This window comes from Gossypium hirsutum, chromosome D08 (assembly GCF_007990345.1).
Source record: "Gossypium hirsutum isolate 1008001.06 chromosome D08, Gossypium_hirsutum_v2.1, whole genome shotgun sequence".
NCBI lineage: Eukaryota > Viridiplantae > Streptophyta > Magnoliopsida > Malvales > Malvaceae > Gossypium > Gossypium hirsutum.
In genome coordinates, this window is record NC_053444.1 from 46,981,055 (window position 1) to 47,006,218 (window position 25,164).

Consider the following 25,164-nt stretch of genomic DNA (forward strand, 5'->3'; position numbering starts at 1 on the left):
TTGGGGACGAGTGCGATGAAGAAGTGTTGGAACAAAGAACCTATAATGAGAAAAGGGAAATCGATTAAGTGTTGAAACGAAACCATAACCAGCAAATAATGCAACCAAACAAATAATGAAAAAAAATCATAACCAGCAAGAAACCCTATGTCAATTTACCAAGAAACTAACACCATGAACTGAAACAATCGCACCAAATAATTGTATTTATAAAAAAAATTGCAATAACACCCATTAATGCATGAAGAGAGGAAAGATGCCAAGATGGAAGTCGGGACCGGCTGGAGATTACTCACTTGTCACTTCAAAGCGTCCGGAGATCTAAGACCGTGGAGTCGGCGAAAGATGCCAAGATGGAAGTCGGGACCGGCTGGAGGTTTGGTTTGCTGGCAGCTTCTGTCGATGTTGGGAGGGAGAGGGTGGTTGGAGATCGATTTGAGTGATGAGTGCTGCAACGGCTTGAGAGGGTAAAAGAGAGACCGATTAGGTAATCCTTTCTTTTGGAAGGGATTACAAATCGGCGTTGCATAAGGAAAAATGGGGAATCTGTCCGCAGCGTAATAGGCCTGTATTAGGGCAATACAACGAACCAAACAAGGTAATCAGTAGGGCCACGGATTAGGGGTGTAATGGCAAACAAACATGGTGCAAGTGTTTTTTAATGAATAAATGGAAAAAAAAAAACACGGCAAGGGCTTATATGAATAAAAAAAAGGTACCAATGTAAGTACTCTTCCAACAAATTAGTAGTAAGGCATAAAAAATTCTAAATGATTCAACCGGCAACTGCCAGTTTCCAACCCCGTAGGCCGTAGTGGCTGACACGTTCATCCGTCTTCGCTAATCGGCGAAAAAGACAAAACCAACAACTGTTACCTTTGGTTTTTCGTTTTTGATTGTCTTTTTAGCGGTATGTACTATTTATTTTTAGAAAGCTTTGGTTTTTAAATTAATTTTCCTTCTTCTTTTTAGTCAATCGTACGAAAGAAAAAATAGAGATAAGCTTAGACGAAATCGACCAAGGATTTTTATTAGTTTTATGGTTCTTGCAGACATCGAATTAAGCTCTTTTTAAGGTACATTCATTTTTTTCCCCTTCTGATTTTCTTATTTTCATGTGTCTTTGCTTCTTTTTTTTTTTTTAGATGAAGGGTTTTTTTTTTCCTTTGTCGGCAGCGTATTTTCCCCTTGTTTTCTGGGTTTTTGTTTTAAAGGGTATGGGATTCTGGGTTTTATTCCGGTTTCAATTTTTAATTTATTTTATAGTTGCATTTAGACGTAGAGACCGGGAGCTGGTTGTAATCCCTCATCTGATTGTCGAAAAATAGGAGTAGTTTTTTTTTTTTCAAATTTCAAGCTTTACTGATTTTTCTGGGGGAGTTAAAAGATGATCATTTGTTTCGAGTTCCTTTATGTTTTAGCTTGTTCCTTTGGGTCTTTGATGATGAAAATTGAGCTATTCATGGTTCATAAATTTGCTATCTTTTTGTCCTTGGAGTTAGCATTTGAATTGACCATTGTTTTCATGTACTTGCCTACTACTAATATGAAATATTTCAATGGCAAATGCAGGATTGGTTGGTTTTTTTTGGTGAGACCTAGAACTGTTTGATATTTCTTTGAAGTCAAGGATTAGTTCATGTAGACCATGACTGAATTTTAGCTTGGCAGTAGTGGGGTTAAGTATCTCAAGGATTTGGGGTTTATTTTTGAATGGATCCCTTGTTTAGAAGAGAAAGAGATATTGAAGTAGATCTTGAAAGTGGTGGGATTACCAGTGAGGATGAAAAAACAAAAGATCGTGTTCCATCGAATTTACAAACAAAGAGAACTCTCAGTGGAGTTTGGAGTGATCTTTTGAGTTTTGATAAGATAGGAAAGGGTGAATCCAGCATGAACTCATGCAGTAGTTCTTCGAGTTTTGGTGGCGGAGTTGAGGGTGAGAATATGGAATGCTTGGTAGACAAGAATTCGGAAGGAGAAGAGAATCATGAACTCATGGCGGTAGCAGAGAAGAACTTAGCAGAAGTGAAGTGCAAGAAGAAAAGCACTAGGAAGCCTCCCAAACCTCCACGGCCACCGAAAGGTCCGCTGTTGGATGCTGCTGACCAGAAGTTGGTGAGGGAGATTGCTGAACTTGCCATGAGGAAACGTGCGAGGATGAAACGGATTAAAACATTGAGGAGGATGAAAGAAGCAAAGGCATCATCATCTAGCAGTGGCCTTTATGCTATGGTTATCACGGTTCTCTTTTGCTTCGTCTTACTCTTTCAAGGTATTTGACATCTTTAAAGTTCCAAGGAAGGACCCTAAATAAGAATTATTCTCGTCCTTAGATAAAATCTTTTACTAGTATAAATTTCATGGACTGCACGGTATGAATTCTACGAATAACAAAATCCCCTCAGTTTGTTGTGTTTCAAATTTGAGTAACATACCATTTCCGGGTTTTCACAAATAACTTTGTTGGAGAGTCATCATTTCCGATTACCAGAAAGATTTAGCTTGGTTAGCTTGTGTTATTACATAGATTAGGCAGCTTAACTTCGTTGATGAGCTATCTCTGTTTCGACCATGTCTAGTATAATGACATTGTAATTCTTGGTTGTTGCAATTATAGTTGTGCCTTGATATCGAACATTTTTCCTATATTCCCAAAGTATTGTAAAATATTCCCAAAGTATTGTAAAATCATCTGTAAAATATAGCACATTACATTTTATTTTTTATCTGGAATAAGCCTTCACTTGGAAAAGGAAAGCAAAATCGAAAACTGCTACATCAACTCTCTGTATATTGTTCAGCAGTGAATGGAGTGTTGACAAGAAGAAGTTGTTACTGAGTTGACATTGCTCAAGGTCGTCTCCTCCTAGTTAGGAACTTGCTTTATTGTAAGAAACCTTTATCAGCTTAATGAAAGATCATAGTCAACTTTTCATATCAAGAATTCTTTGGTCAATTTGGTTGGTCACCAATTCTTTTAGCCTGTTATCATTATGCTTGAAAGTTTTCTCCCTAGACAAAGTATGGTATCATATATAATGCTTTAAAGTTCTTGCTATGAATGTTTCTTTGATATTACAAAGAAGCATCCTTCAACTTGAATTGTTGTCCCGAAGATGGTTTGATTCTTGTCCTTTGTTCTCCCTTCCTATGAAGATGTTGTAAGCTTTTATGTACTAGCCAACTGCTACCAAAGTGTGGTGAAAGACATTGCTTTGTTTGTAGGTATATGTTCCAGACGTGGTGCAACTGTGATGTTAAACGGGTCTCCTGCACCTGTGGTTGGTTCAAGTGAAGGCTTGATTTCTGTTCAGTTTTCCAAGAGTTTTCCTACGACTGGAAATCATGACCACGATCCTCCTAGGTACATATTCCTCCAATCTTCATTCTTTGAATATCTTATATGTAGTTAAAGACTTGCCTATCTTTTGTGCATGGTGATCATAAAATTGCAATGATGGATTGCCATAATGTTACTTGCGTAAATGATGCAGTTTGTCAGAACAGCAGGTTTCTGGTTCTTCAGTTATTGAGAAAGAACCGGAAAAGTTGCCCGAAGATGCAGAGAAATAGCTGCCGATGTCGAATTTTACAAGGTGAGGTACATTTTGGGTTTCTTGATATTAATGTAAACAAAATTGTGATTGCTGGCTATGCTGATTTCTGTATGCATGAACGGTCCAGTTGTTGTACAGCTTAGTTAGTAATGTAAATTATTGTATGAATTATAATACAAGTCAATGTGGGTTTGACTTGTCATTGTTAGATTGTCTTGGACAGTTGATGATGGACGAAAAGAACCCCACGTTTCTTTAGTATTTTTGCCATGGTTGACGAATAGAGTTCGTAGAAGGTAGTTGGATTTATTAAGTTAAATACATAATAATGGAACTCATAGGTTGGATATGGGGCATTTCAGGAATGCCAAAAATTAAAGATGCATGTCTTTGCCCATCCTACAATATCTATAAACAAAAATGCAGGGGCACACCGAGTGAAATTGGAAGAATTATAGAAATTCTGAATTTAAAATATTTTATAAATACATAATTTAATAATATAAAATTTTGGATATTCATTTAACAATAAATAAGCTATTTATTAACCTGTGTTGGGTGCATTTTACCATAAGATAATCTTAAAAAAAAAATATTTAAAATGGATTGAGGTTTGGTCTTATTAAATTCGAAAGTTGGTTTTTTTCTGAAAGAAAATATTGAGATGTTATTTATTAATAAACAAAACCAAAACATAACATTTAATAAGGTACTAACGACAGTACTCAGCAAAACAAGAGGCAGCTGGCCCGCACAAGTGAATATCATAGTCAAAAACGCAAAACCAGGTAGAAATCTCGAAGCTTCATAAGCCATTTTCAGATTGCAGAACAGCCATGCATTAGCTGGGAGGAGATCATCTTGCTTCAATCTGGAGGAGTCGGAATCTGATTATCTCAATTCACCGCTTCGACCGCCGCTACAGGTACCTCCTCAACCCAAAACGTATTTTCAGTTAAATTAAATCTCTCTTGGGCGATTATATGACCTACACCATTAGCCTTTCTGTCAACATGTTTGAACGAAATCCTTTGAAAACGTGTTGCCATAGCTTTAACGTCTTCAATATAGACACCCATGGTAGATCTGTCTACTACGCCTTGGTTGATTATCATGATTGTCGTTCGGGAATCGCCCTCCACTTCAATCTGTCTAAATCCCATCTCCTCCGCAAACTTTAGAGCTTGGATACATGCTATAGCTTCAGCAGAAAAAGAGTATGAGATATAACCATTCTTGACTGCACCACTGCCCTATATTAATCCTATCTCATTTCTGATAACGAACCCAGAGACGATTGGTGTATTTGCAGTTTGAACGCTGCATCAAAGTTCACTTTTACGTTTGGGTCCTGTGGAGGTTTCCAGTGAGTTTTCATGGTCTCTCTCTGGTCAGGTAATTTCCGATTTATCTCATCAAGCTCCCGTACTAGACTAGCCACTATGATTCTGATATCTTGAGCTGTTTGTTGCTTGCCTTCCATGACCTGCTTGTTTCGAGCATGCCAAATTGCCCAAACTGTGATCGCTATAACTTTGCAGGTATAATTACTTCCATGCTTAAAAACAAAGTCAAACCAAGCCCATATATCATCAGTATTAAAAATTGAAGGGCAGCCAATACTAACTAAATCCCCCACCTCTTTTGCAGGGCCACACCTTGTGATGACATGCATCAATATTTCAGGCTCACCGCCACATCTAGGACATATCGAGGAGGCCACCATCCTTTTTTGTCTAGAATATAGGCTGTAAGGACGTAATTATCTAGTATTCCCCAGTTTGCAATTTTTATTTTAGGAGGAATCTGTAATTGCCAGAGATTTTTTTGTAAATTCCGCTGCTCTCGTGTATGTCGTCCGCTGTAATCTGGTCACTGATTAGAGTTCGATACCCGCTCCGGACAGAGTATTCTCACCCCTCCAAACAATCTTATCGACATCAACTCTTCTGGATAAGGGAATACACCGAATGGTTGCAGCTTCCTCAAGAGTAAAAACACTGGTAATGAGCCCTTCCTTCCAACTTTTAGACGAGTGATCTGTCAAATCCGCCACCCTTTCTATATTCTCGTTAACTCTTGTTTGTCGAATTTGTCCACCAGCCCATCACGGAAGCCATTCATCTCTCCAAATTGAAATTTGGGTGCCAGATCCCACTCTCCAACCAATCCCGTCTTCCAGCAATTTTCGTGTCCCATATATGCTTTTCCAAACATACGAAGGGTAAGATCCCAAATTCACATTCCAGAAATTAGTATTTGGGAAATATTTAGCACTATAAATGCGTGCAACTAACGAGTTAGGATTAGTAACTAACCTTCACCCTTGCTTTGCAAACAATGCAATATTGAATTTACACAAATCATAGAAACCCATACCTCCACTCTCTTTTGGCAAACACAAATTGGCTCATTTACTCCAATGCATTCCTTTCCGACTCTAGCTTTTCTGCCACAAAAATTGATTCATAGTCTTTTCTAGATCTGAGCACAAAGTCTTTGGTAGCAAGAAACATGACATAAAGTATGTTGGAAGCTAGGAAGCACGGACATGGCTCATCTCTCATCGTATCGGTGTCGTACATGTGTTTGACACGAACACTCGCGTGTCCGAATATGTACAGGACATGTTGAAATACGTTAAAAAAAGAGGTTGGACACGATCTCGCAGATGTCTAAAACCGGATATAGTCTTGACACGGTCACAATGGATATAGATTGAAAAACCACAGTTGAGAAGGAAAGGGGAAATAAAGTTCTGAAGTAGTCTAGGCAATGAAAGGCTTTTTTCCCCTGAAATTTGTTTTCTCATACACATTTGGCTTGTAGATTTTTCTAGAATTCCTCTCCCTCTGTTTGATAAAGCAGTCTAGAAAACTGGGTTGGATTTAATTTCTATTTATTGTTGTTTTCGGAGTGTTTTAAGCAGCTCAAGGGTCTGTTTTGGGTATTGTTTTATTAATCCAGTAGATATTTAAAAAAAAAGTAAAAAAATAAAAACAAAAAAATCTTATTTGAGAAGCTTTCAAGCTTTGTACTTGCTTTGTTGCTTTTGATGTTTCCATTTTTTACATTTCAAAAAATATTTTAAACATTTATCACTCTTATTTCCATTTTCTTACTTTCGACGAACTTCAGGTAAGTTTAATATTTATTTTGTTTATGCTTTGAATGTGTTATATTTTTTTTATTTGTTTAGTTACTTTTTTTTTTAAATTTTCTATATATTTGTATGTTAAATAATTGATAGTGATGATCACTCTTGAAATATATATTGATTTTTTTTAATACTTTAGGTTTTTAATTATGACATCTCAAAGTGGTAGTGGAAGTATTGACACATTAAATAATGTTACTAATACTAGTTAGTAACACTCCTCTTTAGAGATATGTTACTAAATTACCAAAAACTATTGAAGGAGGTGGAGATGTTAGTTTTGTGTGTAATTTTTGCAATGCTACATTTGAAGGTTCATTCTCTAAGGTTAAAGCACATTTATTGAAACTAAATGGGCAAGGAATTCGAGTTTTGTGTTGCAAAAAATATGTGCTGCAAAAAACGCCGAAATGTTTTGTGTTGGATAAATAATGTTGGTGATGATGTTATCTTTATAAGAAACTTCATAATGAATCACTCTAAGAGGTTGACAATATTTAATTCTTTTGTGCCTTTGAAATTACTTACCGTTGTGGATACTTGATTTGCTTCTATGATTGTGACGATAAAAAGACTCAAACTCATTAAACGGGGTTTCCAAAATATGGTTATTAGTGATGAATAATCTACTTATGAAGAAGATGATGCTTCCAAAGCCCCTTTGGTGAAGGAAATTTTTTTTGGATGACCTTTGGTGAGATGAGGTTGATTATATCCTTTCTTCTACGGGATTTATATATGATATGCTTCGAATTATGGACATGGATAGGCCTACTCTTCACTTGGTTTATGAGATGTGGGATGAAATGATTGAAAAAGTGAAGACAAACATTTATAGGCATGAAGGGAAGAAAGGAGATGAGAGATCAATCTTTTATGAAGTGGTATATGATATTCTTATTGATCGATGGACTAATAGTGGTACACCACTTCATTGTATGGTTCATTCTTTAAATGTAAGGTAAACTTAGAAAACATATATTTCATTTATGTTTGTGTTTATTCTTTTATACTTGTTTTATTTATTATCAATTAAAAAAATTTAAATTTATTTGTTTACATAGCTATCATTGTAGTGATTGAGTTAATGAGGTTCTAAATCGTCTTCCTCCACTTAAAGATGTAGAAATCTCAAAGGAAAGGAATAAGTGTTTAAGAAGATATTTTCCTTCTACTGAAGAAAGAAAGATGGCATTCCAAGAGTTTGGAAGATTTTTGGAGCCACTAGATTATTTTTGGTTCATTTGATTTACTACAAGATAGATGGCTTTTGGATCCCAAGTCTTGGTGGTTAGTTCATGGGTATAACAACCCATTTTTCAGTGGTATTGAAAACAGTAGTTTCAAGACCACAAATTCGACGAGTGAGCTTGTAAATATTATTAATTAATATTTATGAGTCAAGTATAATATTATTGAAATTTTGATTTAATAAATTTCATTAATTGATTGTATAGTCAAGTTTAAGTCGTTAATTCCTTAAGTGATTTTGAAAAATGAGGTATCGAGACTTCGTTTCTATAAATCAAGCACGTAAATATTTTTATGGAGTTATTATATAGGTATGTGAAGATTCAGTTAGGAAATTTTAATGTTTAATTAGTTAATTAAAAAGGACTAAATTGTAAAAGTAAAATAATCTAATAACTATTGAATTTAATGGTTAAATAGCTTAACTAGTGGATGTGTGAGGACTTGTAAAGTAATTATACCATGTTTTTATATTAGTGGACGGTTAAGACATTTATTTATAGATCATATTTGTTATATTATAAGTTAAATAATAAAGTAAATAAAATAAGTTAAGTTAAAAATAAGAAAACATAAAGAATTAGTGTCATCTTCTTCTTTTTTTAATTTGAACACTAAACCACCATGAGAGAACTTGGGAAGCTTCGACTTTGATATTTCCATTGCAAGTAAGTATTTTTTTAAATTTTATATTTTTGAGACCGTTACAACTAGGTACAACTAACTCGTATTTTCATTTTTGAAACTTTTAAAGATTTTAGATTTTTCCATTAATGAATTTTAGTTGCGTTGAGAATTTAATTGGTGGATTCTTGAGTTTTATAACTAGATATAAGTATTTTCTTAAGTGATTTTTAGTAATTTTAATGTTTAATAAATAAATTGTTTAAATAGTAAAATTCAGTGAAAATAGTGTGAAATGATGAGAAATTTGGGCTGTAATGGACCCTTAGGAAAATTAGCTAGCATGATTTTTCATTAAATGTGATTAATTTGTGAGTTTCGTGTTTAGGGACTAAATTGTATAAAAGGTAAAAGTTTATGGTAAAAATGTAAAATAACAATTAAGGGTCATATATATGAATTTCAGTATATTATGGTATTTGAATTGGTTAATTGAATAAAATTATTATATTTAGATCACGAAATGAGTCAACTTGATAATAATTGCGAGAAAGGAAAATTAGAGGAGAAATTGTCGGTGTTGCGTTCGTAATTGTTTTTGATTAGGTAGGTTTTTAAATTGATTAAATTAATTATTTGTTGTTTTTGTGATTTAATACATATCTATTTATGTTGTAATTGAATTTAACTACTTGAGATTGGTATGCGATTAGTTGGACTAAGTTGTGATGATATATAAGTTGAGTATTGTGTTTGGAAAATGTGAAATACACAGATGTGAGTTTGAAATGATATAATGGAAACGAATTTAAAGGATTCAAATATGAAATGTGTCCCATTTGAACCTTATGAATACTTAGGATACAAAGGACATGTCATTAGAGGGTTATTTACAGTTTCGGGTGCTAATATTGGATGTCCTATTGATGGTTGAGGTACTGCATTTGTTGCAGATTCTCCACAGCTTGTGTGAGCAACATCGTGTAGCTTAACATCCCGACCCACAGCTCGTGTGAGCAGACCTATTTCACAGCTCGTGTGAGCATATAGAGTTACATGTTATAGTTACAGCTTGTGTGAGCATTTCCCAAGCATCTGATGTTATTTCATTAGGTTCAACAGGTGGTAAAGGTTTAAAAAAATATGTACATATATGAAATGTTATATGGTCAAGATATGTGAATTGGAAGATGTTGATAAAAATACTTGAAATAATAAACTATGTTTATCGAACTCATGATGGATGTAATATGTACTTGTTATGTTATTATTACATGTTCTATTATTTGTTGGAATTATATGTTTTTTTGCAATACCTACTAACCTTGTAAGGTTGTGTTGTATAAAGAAAAAATGTAAGTATAAGATTTAATGAATGAATATTTGTTAAATGGTAAAATGAAATGTTTATACGAAATATTTTTAGGAACATAGATATGTGAAAAAGTGACATTTGAAATATATACTTGAATAAATATGTTAAATGTTAAATGAATATGTGATGGTTGGTTATGTCCCAAATGACTTTTTAGGTATATGTTTGATAGCATGATAAAGTTACATGCTTTATATATCTTGTGATTATTCTGATGTGTCTAGGAAATTAATGAACTCATGACTAGAACATTGAATTATCTTGTAAAATGTTTTATTACATCTTTTTTGGTAAGTCAGAGTTTAAGTTTATCACGAACTTACTAAGCTTTATGCAAGCTTGCCTCGTTTTGATTTTTCTTCTTTGTAGATCGTTGGATTCGAGTTGTTGATTACTTTTGGAGATCACACTATTCGTTCAACGATTCGGTATAAGATGTGATTATTTTTTATTTAGGTTATAAATGACATGTTTTAGGAGAATTTAAGTTCTTTTACTATAATGATGTTATTTAAACTTAGTTTAAACATATATGTGTATATATCTTTGGATTTGGCTTGTATATGTCCATATATGTATGTCTTTAGTTGTTTGGTATATGCTTCTTGGAAGTGTTTGAAATATGGTAAGATTGAATGTGAATGGAATGGTTGAATTTGTAATACCCCTATACCCAATCCGACTGTATGAACCCGATATAAGACTATTACATTTGGTGCCAAAGTGGTTTTGGCTAGACATTGCATAATTCAATCATTCATACATAGTGTATTAATTTATTTAACCCAAAAATTATTAATATAAACATCTGGGGGGTTACTAATAGATATTCGTTTGCATTTGGAAATGATTTAAAAATTGTTTTTTTTTACTCAAAACAGGGGAAAAATATTGATACTTAAACAAAAGGTATCGATATTTTATGAAAGGTATCTATACCACAGCACAAAATTGATACCAAAATAGCATTCCGGAAATCCAAAAATTCAAGTTTTGATGAAGGTATCGATAGTATCGATACCTAGGCTTTAATATTGATACCCACATAAAAAATGATACCAAAAGTACTCTTTGTTTCTCAAAAATTTGATTTTTGGGTCAAGGTATCGATACCTTACCCTCAGGTATTGATACCTTGAGTTATGATGACACAAAAATAGTTAGAAAATTTGCTAAAAAACATTCAAACACTTCCAAACCAATTCAATTACCCTCAAACTCATTAAAATTCACCACAAAATCCATATAACAACTTCATATATGCATGCATATGTTAAGATATTATAAATTCCTTTCAAAAGCTAACAAAATATGCCATTAGATCACCAAAATAACAAGGTTTCCAAAGTTTGCATTTTAGTCCATCTATCATTCACCTATATTAAGAACCTATTTACATGCCATACTAACCCCAAAATTCATACATACAACCTTGCCTCTTGGAATAGTGATGAGATGGGATGCACTCAACCTCGATATTAGCCCAACAGGATCTACTGCTGTAATACCCCGAAAATTACTATAGTAAGATAATATCCCTGATATAGTAAAATAAGAAAATAAAATGATAAAAAGGGTAATTTTGAGTTATGTCAACATTGGGAAGTATATTATGACATATTAATTCAAGAAAGGATTAAATCGCAAAAGTGAGAAAAAATTTGTTGCCCAATAGTAAATACCCAAAATTTGAGGGGTTAAAGTGTAAATATGAAAAAGTTGAAGGATCAATAGTGTAAATATTTTAAGGGTGGAATAATCTAGAAAATAAGGAAAATGGATGAATTAGGACCAAATTGAAAAGGTGAAGAATTTTGAGGGACTAAATTGCAATTTTACCAAATTAAGTGATGACTCAAGGACGGAATTTCAAAAGATTATAAAGGGAAAAATGGTCAATTAGAGAGAGAGAATTCTAGAAGGTAATGATGATGTTGGTGATATTTTTAATTAATTAATTAGATAAATGTTATTTAATTAATATTTTATTAAGATTTTTAGTATTATTTTATTATTAAATGATTAATATAAAAGGGAGGAAAGATGAAGAGAATTCATCATCTTTCCCATGCACTAACGCGAGAAGAAGAAGAAAGAAAGAAAGTTTTCTTTTCTTTACAATTTGGTCATTTTTACCAAAAATCCACCATTTTTACCTAGAAATCAAAAGAATTTCCATAGCTTCCAAGAGAGAAAAATAATAAGGAGACAATGGGGAGGTAGAATATCAAGTTAGATTCAAGAAATAGAAGTTGGAGGAGAGATAAAATCAAGTTAAAGATTGAAGTCAATAGCACAAGGTAAGAACATTAAGATTTCAATATATTTTTGAGTTTGATATTATTGAAAAAGTAGGAAATTAATGTTAATGTAGAGTTTCCTTATATAAGGTTATATATTCTTGTTATGTTAGTAAAGAGAAATAAGAGAAAGTGCTGGAAAATATTGAAGAGAAAGGAAAGGAATGTGTTATAAATTTAGTTATCAACATTTTACATTAAAACAGTTTTGAGACAGCAGCAGTAGTCTGACTTTGAAAATTTTCAAAAAATCATAGAAATTTAATTAGAGGATGAAAAAAATATAGAATTAAATCTTATTGAGTATAGTTTCTCATAGAATAAACAGTGTAAGTAATGGAATTTTAAATCATGAGATATAATAAATTTTGTAAGACAAGGTCGGAATGATTTTGTGTTCCCCTGTTCTGACTTTGGAAAATCATAAAATATTGAAAGAAAATAATTAGGAGCTCAAATTTATATATTTAAAATCCTTATTGAGTCTATTTTCAATATAAACAAACGGTAACATCATTTGAATCCCGTACAAGGAGATAATTAAGTTTTAGTGAAGAAGGGTCGGAACTGTCAGACAGCAGAGTAGAGGTGACTTTAAAGAATAAACTGTACTTATTTGATAAACCAAAAATTCTGAAAATTTTATGGTAATAAGATATGTGAGTCTAGTTTCATGGAAAATTTAAAGATCCTAATTTTGAGTTCTGTATATCAAGATAAAAATAATTTAGTGGCTATGATTCAAATGGACAGCTTTGAATAAATTTACAAGTAAATAATGAAATCATAGATAATGTTACTTATAAGCATGTTATATAAATTAAGGATGTGGAATGGAGAGGAGGAGAAATATATATATATGAATATTCAGCTAGCATGGATAATTTGCACGTTTTAGGCTCAGGGACTAAATTGAATAAAAGTAAAACTTTATGGATAATTTTATAAAAATGTCAAAAATGACCAAATTGCATGAAATGGATTGTTTATTTATTTAAATTACAAGAATTTATTTTTATGAGCCTAAGGATTAAAAATCGTTATTAATTAAAAGCTTAGGGGCAAAATGATAATCTTGCCTAGAGCATTAATTGAATGTGTCAGAATATGAAATGAATGAAAATGATGATCAAATTTATTTATAAAGATCCGAATAACTCAAATACGAGACTTGAACGTGGAAAAGAAAAGACATCGGATTAGTGAAATTGTAAACACGAATAAGTAACGAGGTAAGTTCGTGTAACTTGAGTTATATTCTTAAATGCTTGAAATGTTTGTTATTGATGTGAATATGATTTGAATATTCATTGTATGAAAATTGATGAAACATTGATATATTTGATAAAAAGGGGAAGAACTCCCGATTGAATGAAAGGAAAATTCGATGGATCTTTGAAAATGAATTGACGGTAAAAAGGATCTAGCCCAGACAAGTAATCCTATCCTGATATAGCCCTCCCGAAGAATATGTGGAAATTGGATTTAGCCCGGACGGGTAATCCGAATTAGGGTCTAAATTTAGCCTGGACTGGTAATTCAGATCCAAGCTCATTAGAGTAATTGTCATTGCAGGGGATTTAGCCTGGACTGGTAATCCCGACAATACTCTATGAGTTTATATTACAGGGGATTTAGCCTGGACTGGTAATCCTGCTGTAACAAATGAGGTTCGCGGGAGTGTGCTCTCTGAATAGGAAAATGTGCGCACATGAATATGAATTGACGGACCTGAATTTGTACACTAAAGTGTACCCCTGAAAAATCCATCGAAATTCCGAGAAATTCAACGGGATAAAAATAGAAAATGATAAGTACTTAAAATCATGAAATTAAACTTGAAATACATAGAAATGATAATTATTTGATATACTGAAATATGACATGGAAAATACATGTATGTGAAACTTGCCTGATAATTATGCATATTCAAGAGTATGAACTGCTACTAGCATAAATATACATTGAACTTATAGAAAATTATGGTACATGAAATATTGTCATAATGAATTGAATGATTTATATTTAAGAAGAAACAACAAGAAAATGATATGTATCATGACATGTAAATATGAGACTATCTTTGATACGTTGAGACAAGGAAAATTATGTGTATTAAGACGAGTAATAAATTTAAGTGAGACATGGCGAGAAAATAAGTTTGCCAATATTAAAGTACGCTAACCAATTTCGTTGCTTGAAGTTTAGGCAAGTGCCAAATTACTGTTGAATGGTAATATGTTTAATTATAAGGTGCATTGGAATGGTAAGTGCTTAGATGAAAATATAATTGAGCTTATGAAAGAGTGGAAAGGTTTCAGTTATGCAATTTCTTATGAAAAGATTTGTTATGTGATACGCCCGTATGAATCCTGCACCTAATTCGGAAATAAAAAAAATTAAAAATCTATATATATATTTAGGATTCTGCGAAAAAATCCCTATGATTTCGATTTAATCCTAGTAGGTTCCTAATGAACGTTTTGAGCTTCGAGGGCCCAATAGAGGGACGTTATGATTATTTTCATAATATGAATAATAAATGACTTAAAATTATTGAAAATGTTCAGTAAACTCCGGTAATGCCTCATACCCTATTCTGACAACGGATACGGGTAGGGGGTGTTACAACTGCACCTACGCGTTAGAGAATCAACGCTGTAAGTTTGTGAAGACTTAGTAAGTACTTCAAGATTTTTAAAATCTACTACTAATAATAATATAAAATAAAATTTTCTTCATTTTATAGACATATAATACTCATCAAATTAGTCCCTAAATTTTAATATATTTTTCTTAAAAATCATACTTACCATTACTTACCGTAACCTATTAATTTATAATAGTTGAATTACGACACTGTAGCTCAATGTGGACTAGCTCAACACTTAGGATATACGGAATGTGACAGCCCAAAATTGACCCTAGTCGGGAAGTGGTTTCGGGACAACTAAATCGAGTCATAAAAATAATTAGCTGTCATATTTGATGCTTATTATATGTATATATGCATGTGTGAAAATTTCATATTTGAATTTTGTTTAATTGTAGGTGAATTTTAGTAAATAGGACTTATGTGAGAAAATTTTGAAATGTGATAGGTTAATTTATAAGGACCTATTAAAGCATGTAGTGAGAATAATGGCTTTGCATGTCAAATACTCCTTCTTTTATACATAGTGGCCGGCCATGATGGAGCATATATTAGAATATGTGGTAAATTTCCATGAAGTGGTCATTATTTTATGTAAAGGAAAGGAAATAATAAAAGAAATACTAAGGATAATAAAAGAAGTAAAAAAAAAAGGGTTATTACCTTGTTCTTCTTAGCCGTACAAGAAGAAGAAAAAGAGGGGGGGCAAAGGCATTCGGCCTTTTGAATGAAGAGGAGGTTAGTAAATTTTGTTAATCTTTCTTTTGAAATCTTAGTTTGTTCAGGTTAATCATCACGTTTTTCTTACCTAGCCATACTAAAATTTTGAATTTAGAGTGTTGGATGGAACTTTCGGTTATGGTATGTGTGAGAAGAACTTGATTTTTTTTCTTACCTTTAAGTTTTGATGGATAAAGAAACAAAAGATTGTTGATGAAAGAAATTAATGTGTTAAGAGATTATATGAAACTTATTCATGTTTATATATGTTATATGCATTGAAAATGGTTGATGATTTTGGATGTGATTAGATTGAATCGGCCATGGTATATCCATAAGTATGATTTATGCTTGTTATGTTACTCATGGTTAAAACGATTCAGCTATGGTTCATGTAAAAATAAAATATACATGTGAATTTAAAAGATGGTATGAACAAATGTGGAGTTTTGCTAGTTTAGGATTATTCGGCCAAGTGTTTATGTGGTGGAAATTAAGTGTTAAATGGAATGAAAATGATATTATATGGGGGTATGTATATTCGGCCATATGAGTAAATATATAGATGATGTTAAATTTGATTATGTATAATGGGCCATATAGAGTACACATGGTGATATTAACTTTAATTCTCTATAATTGATCAAGTGGATGATATTGGTTTATATGGTCGAATTTGAATTATGAATATGTACCTTGAAATAAAATGTTGCCGTATGCTTCTTTTGATATGAAACTATTAATGTTACGGGATATAAATAACTAGCAAGGTAATTAAACTAGTTGATTTATTTATTTAAGCTCAAGAACCTAAAGGAGAGGCGTCCAACAAGGGGAAATCGAAGGTCATCGAGTAGCCGACTCGGAATTATTTTACCCAACATAAAGTAAGTCATTAAGCATATAGTTTGTATTAATTTAAATGGTCATAACGTCTATGTAATGATGCTGAATGGAATGATAAATATATATATACATGTATGTATGTGGTGATGAAAGTGTTGAATGAAAAGAAAAGAGGTGAGATGTATTGAGTTGTTGATCTCGGCACTAAGAGTGCGGGTATAAACATTTATGACCATGAGATTGGCGCTAAGTGTGCGGGTTTAAATTGTACAGCACTAAGTGTGCGAGTTTGATTATGTAGCACTAAGTCTGCGAGTTTGATTATGTAGCACTAAGTGTGCGAGTTTGATTATATAGCACTAAGTGTGCAAGTTGATTATATAGCACTGAGTGTGCGGACTTAATATATACTTTTGAATCACTATGGACACTAAGTGTGCGACATTATTGAGTTGATCACGGACAGCGGATCGGGTAAGTACCTCGAGTTCGTGACTAATAGGCGCTATGTTTATATTTGAAGTTGAGCTTGGTAAGTTTGAACCTATGTGACAATTATAATTGAAGTCATGTACATAAGATTTATCATGGAATAGGTGAAAGGTCGTTTAGTTGTATGATTGTAACGAAAATAAAATGATGTATGAAAATGCCTCAAATATCCTATTGATTAGTATATGGAATGTGAATGCATGACTTGGTATGAGCTTGAACCGATAGGTTTGAGGAACTATGGTATGGTTCGGTATGGATGGAGTAACTAGCCTCGTTCCATTTTGCTTCCTCTTGTGATAATGTTATTAATGGATGGTAGTGCATTGCTTATGACTTACTGAGTTATATACTCACTCGGTGTTTCCTTGTCACCTATTTTAGGTTTCTTGGACTCGTCTCTTTTTGCGTGATCGGGCCGTCATCAGAGTCATCACACCGGCTAGCAACTTTTGGTATTTTCTTTTTAGTCGGTCTAGGAGAACATTTCGGCATGTATAGGCTAATATGTTTTGTTGAAATTTGGTATGTAAAATTTTAGCCATGCGAAAATGGCATAAATGTTCGGTTGGATTTGGTTTTATAACGTTAGGTCGTAAGTCTTGGTAATTCGATTTTCTTTTTATGCCATATGTCATGGCTGATTAATTTTGGTGTTAAGATTCATGATATGGCAATAGTGTAGTAGGGAGATGTTTGACAATGATTAGCCTTTGGTATGGCTAGTCATGATTATAATTTTGTGATATGTATGATGAATTACTAGATAGATCAATGAGAAATCACGAAATGGGCATAGTTGCTTCAGTAACAGATGCTGGCAGCAGCAGTGATGTGGGATTGAAAAATTACAAAAATTAGTAGGAATGGAATTAAATAGTGAATAAATTATGTAATCGAAGCTCGATGAGTCTATTTTCATATAGAAGTAACGAAACGATCATATGGACAGTATGTTAAGAGATATTCAGGTTCTCGTGAGACAGGGCCAGAACGGTTTCTGGGTTCCCTGTTCCGACTTTGGAAATTCATTATAAATTAACCAGAGATAATTAGGAGTCATGCCATATATTTATAGATTCCTCTCTGAGTCTAGTTTCTATAGAACAAACGGCATCAGCATTGAAGCTTTGTGCAGGGAGTTATATCAAATCGTAATGCATGAAGGTCAGTGCAGTCGCACCCTGTAATAGGGGAGAATTTAACTAATAAACTGTACTAATTGGCCTGACCAAAAATTCTACAAAAATTCTACCATATAGGTATATGAGTCTAGTTCCAGGGAAAATTTACGGAACTGGATTTTGAGTTTCAGAACTCAAGATATGATTTTTAAAACGACTAGTACGCAGATTGGCAGCTTGTCTGGGAAATGTCAAATAAGTGGTTTGAAGTCTGTTAACACCTCGTGTTCGACTCCGGCGACGGTCTCGGGTTCGGGGTGTTACACGGAAATAAATAGATAATGCATTGTTAATGCATATCATTTATCATTAAGCACAAAGTGCAAATAACGATAAGCACTGAAGTGCAAAATAATAACGATAAGCACAAAAGTGCAAATTTTTACAACGATAAGCACAAAAGTGCGAAATAATACGATAAGCGCGCTAATTTTTCTTAATGGCATGCCATCAATATCCCAATAGTTCGGGACTTGTCTACATGGGATTTTCTTATTATTAAATCTTTTCATTCATTCACTTGATAGAAAATAATATAACTTTGTATTTTTTTACGATTTAGTCCTTATCACAATAATAACACTAAAACTTGTAAATTCTCTTCACTTTTACCACATACAACACTATAATTTTATATCACTTCATTTAAGCTCACTTTCCGCATATTCATAATATAATAACATATTTTAATTTCTTTCAATTTAGTCCTTTTTCATTATCACCACAATACGTCATATAATGGTACACCAAAGTCAAAATTCATAACATTTACATTATTTATCCCTACTAAATACTTATTATGATATCATTAATTTAGTAATTAAACTATTTAATTAACATGATTATCTAATTAACATAACTTAAACAAAATTACTACTTGAAGTACTTACAACCAAAATTTGGATGATGAGTTTTTCTTCTCTTCTACTCCTTGGCCACTTTTTTTCCTTTCCCTTCACTTTTGTCCTCAAACTTCTTCTATTTTTCTTCAATTTCATAACAACATATAACATTTATAAGTTAAAATTAAAATCAAATAACTTTTCTATGCTAGATTATAAAAATAAAAATGTTATGAGAGTTTCCATCATTCTTACCTTAACTCTTTGAAAACCCAAAAATCCTAGCTCATGTATTTCTCTCTTTTAACTCATCTATGGAAGTTTCCTCATGAAATAAAGTTACTCACTAGCCTTCTTTTCAGTTTTTACTAAAGAATTTTCAAAGAAAATAGAAGGTTTGAAGCTTGGATGGTTTAACAATGGAGGAAGGACATGGAAGGACATAAAAGAAAGTTAGATAGATTTGGGAGGGGGTGAGTGACAGTTTGGTGTTTGGGAAAAAAATGATATCTTTCATCTTTTGTCCATTTTTCTACACATTTCCACTAAAAATATCTCACATTTTTATTAAATGGTCAATTTGTTAATAAGTCCTCAAGCCATCCATCTTTACACTTTTACCCATCATCATTACACCTTAAAATATCTACTTGGCTATTTACTATTTTATCCCAACTCATCTTTTTTAATTCCTAGGATGACTCATACTTCACTTTGGTTAAATTTCTTCTTAATCCTTCATTCCTTTCTACTACCACTATGTATCTTCTAACTTTTTAAATTCCTACTTCTACCACAACAATTTTTATACTCTTTCAATTTAGTCTAAACTTCTATTTAAATCTTTTCTATCTCGAAAATATTTTCTAATCTCCTATCGGGTTTAAATACTTCCTAATTTAATACTAAAAATCCCTATTTAATCTATTTGAAAAATTCTCCATTATTTCCTAACCCGATCCATCACTGTACCTAACTCTAAGTCAAAATATGGTCGTTACAATTCTCCCCCTCTTAATAAAAATTTCGTACTCGAAATTTTACATGGTGTAAACAACTGTGGATACTGCTGTTTTATTATCTTCTCTGTTTCCCAAGTAGCTTTTTCTGTATTATGATGTCTCCATAAGGCTTTTACCGATGAAACTCTTTTATTTCTCAATTCTTTAACCTTTCGAGCAAATATTTTTATCAGTTCTTCTTCATAAGTCAAATCCGATTGAATCTCTATCACTTCTAGTGTAATCACGTGAGATAGATCAGACCGATAACTTCATAGCATAGATACATGAAACACATTATGAATTCTGTCTAATTCTGACAATAATGCTAGTCGATAAGCAACTGGACCAACTCGTTCCAAGATCTCATAGGGCTCAATGAATCTTGGACTTAGTTTTCCCTTCTTCCTGAATCGAAGAACCTTTTTCCATGGTAAAACTTTCAAAAATACTTTTTCACCCATATTATACTCAATGTCTTTTCTTTTAAGACCAACATAAGATTTCTGTCTATCAAAGGCTACTTTCAATCGATCCCTGATCATCTTCACCTTCTCTTCTATTTCCTTGATCAAATCTGGACCCACTAGCTTATTTTCATTCAACTCTGTCCAACACACCAGAGTTCTACATTTCCTTGCATATAATGCCTCATACGGTGCCATTTGAATACTAGATTGATAACTGTTGTTGTAAGTGAGTTCAACCAAGGGTAGCTACTTTTCCCAACTACCCTCAAACTCGTTAATACAACTTTTCAACATATCTTCTAAAATTTGAATTACCCGTTCAAATTGCCCATTCGTTTGAGGGTGAAATGCAGTGCTAAAATTTAACCTTGTGCCTAAAGATTTATGTAGTTTCTCCAAGAATTTCGATGTAAACCGTGGATCTGGATCGAAAATAATTGATAGTGGCACCCCGTGCAACCTCACTATCTTATCTATATACAATCCTGCATATTTTTCCATCGAATAATCAGTCCATACTGGCAAGAAATGAGCAGATTTCGTTAACCGATCAGCTATCACCCAAATAGCATCTTCCTTCTTCGGCAAGAGTGGTAATCCGATTACACATCTATGGTGATTGTTTCCCATTTCCATTCTGGTATTGTTATTGGTTGTAGCAAGCCTGATGGAACTTGATGCTCTGCTTTCACTAGTTGACATGTTAACAATTTGAAACATATTCAACTCTGTCCCGTTTCATTCTTTTCCACCAATAAAATTACTTTAAATCTTGGTACATCTTGTTGCTTCCCAGGTGTATAACAAATGAACCATGATGAGCTTCAAAAATGATACTTTGCTTGAAATCCTCTTGATTAGGTACACATAACCTACCATGAAGTCTCAAAGTTCCTTCACTATCTATCTCAAATACACTATTCTTCTCATCCTCAAGTTTTAATTTAATCATCAACATCTCTTCATCTCCCTTTTGAACATATTTCACTTTTTGTAAAAAAGTCGGTTTATTCTCAATTCAACTATCAACCCACCAGGTGTTTCCATTTTCAAATGAACATTCATTGCTTTCAAAGTTGCCAAATATTTTCTATTCAAAGCATATGCTACTACATTTGCCTTATCGGGGTGACAATTAATTACGCAGTCTTAGTCTTTCAACAATTCAATCCACCTTCTCTGTCTCAAATTCAATTCTTTCTATGTTAACAAATACTTCAAACTCTTATGATCTGTATAAATAAAACACATTTCCTCGTACAAGTAGTGTCTCTAAATTTTTAATGCAATTACCACTACAGTTAGATCTAAATCATGCGTCGGATAATTATTTTCATGCGACTTTAATTGTCTGGATACATAAGCAACTAATTTTATTTCTTGCATTAATACACAACCCAAACCACTATGCGAAACATCACTGTCAATCTCATACTCCTTACCTGACTCAAGTTGAATCAATTCGGGAGCTTCTGTCAATACCGTTTTTAGTCTTTCAAAACTCTATTGACATTTTTCTGACCATTCAAACTTAACATCTTTCTGCAACAATCTGGTCAACGGCAAAGCAATTGTAGAAATTCCTTAACAAATCTTCTATAATAACCAACTAATCAAAGAAAACTTCTAACTTCTGTTACATTCTTCGGTGGTTTCCATTTCAATGTAGCTTCTATTTTCTTTGGATCTATTCGAATACCTTTAGCAGATACAATATGCCCCAGAAAGGTCACTTCTCTTAGCCAAAACTCACACTTACTCAACTTGGCTTATAATTGTTTCTCCTGCAGTGTCTGCAAAACAATCCTCAAGTGCTTTTCATATTCTTCTTTACCTTTAGAGTACACCAAAATGTCATTTATGTACACCGCCACAAAATGATCAAAGTAAGGCTGGAAAATTTTGTTCATTAAATCCATGAAAGCAACTGGAGCATTGGTCAACCCAAATGGCATAACTAAAAACTTATAGTGACCATATCTCATTCTAAAAGTAGCCTTCGACACATCTACTTCTTTTACCCGTAACTGATGATATCCTGATTTGAAGTCAATATTTGAAAACACACCAATACCCTTTAACTAATCAAACAAATCATCTATTCTCGGTAATGGATACTTGTTATTCACTGTTACTTTTTTTAATTGCCGATAATTAATACAAAGTCGTAAAGACCCATCTTTCTTCTTTACAAACAGTATTGGAGCACCCCACGGTGACACACTGGGGAGTATAAAGCCTTTATCAAGTAACTCCTGTAGTTGAGTTTTTAATTCTTTTAACTTAGTAGGAGCCATTCGATAAGGAGCAATCGATACTAGTGTTGTTTCTGGAACTACGTCAATAGCAAATTCTACCGCTCTCTTAGGTGGTAAACTCAGTAATTCCTCTTGGAACACGTCAGGGTACTCCCTAACCACTAGTATTTCCTCAATCTTTAGAATATTTACACGAGTATCGAAAATGTAAGCGAGATAAGCAATGTGTCCCTTTCTCACCAACTTAAAAGCTTCCATCGTTGATACAATATTAAATAAGGCATTGTAATTCTCACCAGTCACAATCATTTCATTACCATTTAGAATTCTCAAAGAAATTCTCTTTCTTTTACAGTCAACCAAAACTCCATGTTCGGACAACCAATCCATACTCAATATCACATCAAATTCTCAAAATTGAAGAGCCATAAGGTCTGCTGGAAACTCATAATCTTGAATTTTTAAAGGACATCTATAAATCTTATTCACTCTATTACGTTGTCGAAAAGGATTTGTGACTATGAATTCATGTTCAGTAAACTCTACAAGTAATTCTTTCTCTCTTACTAATGTAGTGCAAATGTAAGAATGTGTGGAACCCGGATCAATTAAAGTAATCACAAAAGTATCAAATAAAGAGAATTTACTAGTGATCACATCTAGAGCATCTCCTTCTTCTCGAGTCCGAGTGGCATATGTTCGAGGCCTGCGACTCTCAGATCTACCAACTGTCTCTATTGTTGACCTTTGTTCTTTACCAACACGACTAATCATTCCAGATCATTAACTTCCTTGTTGAGTTGGAATACTCTTTACTAGTTGTTCTACAGTATTCTTAAGCATCTTCGAACAATCTTTGATTAGATGATCTTTTGATTTACATTTATAACAAACTCTAGTAATCATTCGACATTCACCCTAATGGAATCTACCGCATTGCTCACACTGTGTCATTGATTTTCCTTCTGAGTCTCTTGTACAAGCCACTGATGTGGTTTGTTGTGTTGGCTAGTCTGACTTCTGATTTTTGGTCCTCCAATCGGTGCTGGCTATTTAAAACCTCTAAAATCTCTACTCTTTTTAAATGAAGATGGTGGCAAAGAACTCGTTGCTGGCCTTTTTCCCATCCTATTCTCTTTTGAGCGACTTAATCCTTCCTCAAGTAGTTGTGGTCTATAAACCAAAATAAAAAATTCTTGTAGATGTAAGGGTAAAAGAGGAACATAAAATTCTTCATTCAATCCCCATTCAAATCTTCTGCACATATCTATTTCATCTGCTATTAACTCTTTAGCATATTTACTCAGCTAGGTAAATTCACGTTCATATTCAACAACAAACATGTTCGTTTGTTGCAGATTAAGGAATTCTCTTTTCTTCTTTTCTAGGTAAAGTTGGCTCACATACTTCTTTTTAAATTCTGACACAAAGAAATTCCAGTTAATTCTATCAATAGGATGAATATTTCTGACAGTAGTCCACAATTGGTAAGCTTTACCTTTCAATAACAACACTGCACATTTCAACTTTTCATCCTCTGAACACTGTAACTCTTCAAATATCCGCTAACTATTCTCTAGTGTTGTCTTCTTTCTTTCCCTTAAACTCTTTTACTCCATATTTTCTAATCGTCTTTGATGGATTTCGACGACTAGTTATGGACGATTGTGGTTGTGGAGTAGAAGGAAGAGGAGGTGGAGCTGAAGGAACATTAGTTGTTCTTACTAGTTGTTGCAACAACTAGTTCATAGTCTGCAAAAGAGCTATTGTGACAAGAATTTCTTCTTTAGGCCGTACCTATTTAGTTTCAGGTTGAGTTTGCTCTTCCAATCCAGACTTTCGATCATCCCCTAAGTTTATTGATTTACTTTGTGCTTGGGCTTTTTGATTTCTTTCTCTATCAAGGTTTGGGGCCCTACTCTCTACTTCATCTTCCAAATCTTCACGAGGTATATTTGACAAATTTTAATTCTAAAATATACATAAAACTATACAATTGAATAACTAAATCCCATCTCATCACAATGATATATCCTATATTGCATGTACGTCTAAACTTGTTTCCAACTCAGATATCAGAAAACTTAAACTCTGATACCAATAAATGTAATACCTCTATACCCGATCCGACTGTATGGACTCGATATAAGACTATTACATTTGGTGTCAGAGCAGTTTTGGTTAGACATTGCATAATTCAATCATTCATACATAGTGTATTAACTTATTTAACCCAAAAATTGTTAATATAAACACTCGAGGTTATTAATAGATATTTGTTTGCCTTTGGAAATGATTTAAAAATTATTTTTACTCAAAACAAGGGCAAAATATCGATACTTAAACAAAATGTATCAATATTTTATGAAAGGTATTTATACAACTGCACAAAATCAATACCAAAATAGCATTCTAGAACTTCGAAAATTTA

The 25,164-nt window shown here is 33.1% G+C and overlaps 1 protein-coding gene across 39 annotated transcripts; it reads left to right on the forward strand.

Annotated features, from left to right (window-relative positions):
• Positions 1-888: 888 nt before the first annotated feature.
• On the forward strand, positions 889-9,825 carry LOC107910712 (uncharacterized). 39 transcript variants are annotated; one of them, XR_001687745.2, is made up of 9 exons: positions 889-1,076; positions 1,573-2,275; positions 3,229-3,367; positions 3,498-3,599; positions 4,283-4,777; positions 4,873-5,101; positions 5,211-5,563; positions 5,664-5,784; positions 9,546-9,825. XR_001687745.2 is itself a non-coding variant. In XM_016838739.2 (4 exons), the coding sequence occupies exons 2-4, from the start codon at positions 1,714-1,716 to the stop codon at positions 3,574-3,576; spliced, it is 780 nt and encodes a 259-aa protein (XP_016694228.1). In that variant the 5' UTR covers positions 889-1,076; positions 1,573-1,713; the 3' UTR covers positions 3,577-3,818. The 39 variants fall into 39 exon arrangements, 1 of the variants encoding a protein (XP_016694228.1); XR_005916732.1 differs by having other exon boundaries at positions 4,873-4,955; XR_005916734.1 differs by having other exon boundaries at positions 4,873-4,955; positions 5,247-5,563.
• The last annotated feature ends 15,339 nt before the right edge of the window (positions 9,826-25,164 follow it).

Coding starts and splice junctions, on each gene's coding strand:
- LOC107910712 (XM_016838739.2), top strand. CDS start 1,714: ATGGATCCCTTGTTTAGAAGAGAAAGAGATATTGAAGTAGATCTTGAA. Junction 2,276..3,228: donor CTTCGTCTTACTCTTTCAAG/GTATTTGACATC, acceptor CTTTGTTTGTAG/GTATATGTTCCAGACGTGGT. Junction 3,368..3,497: donor CATGACCACGATCCTCCTAG/GTACATATTCCT, acceptor TAAATGATGCAG/TTTGTCAGAACAGCAGGTTT.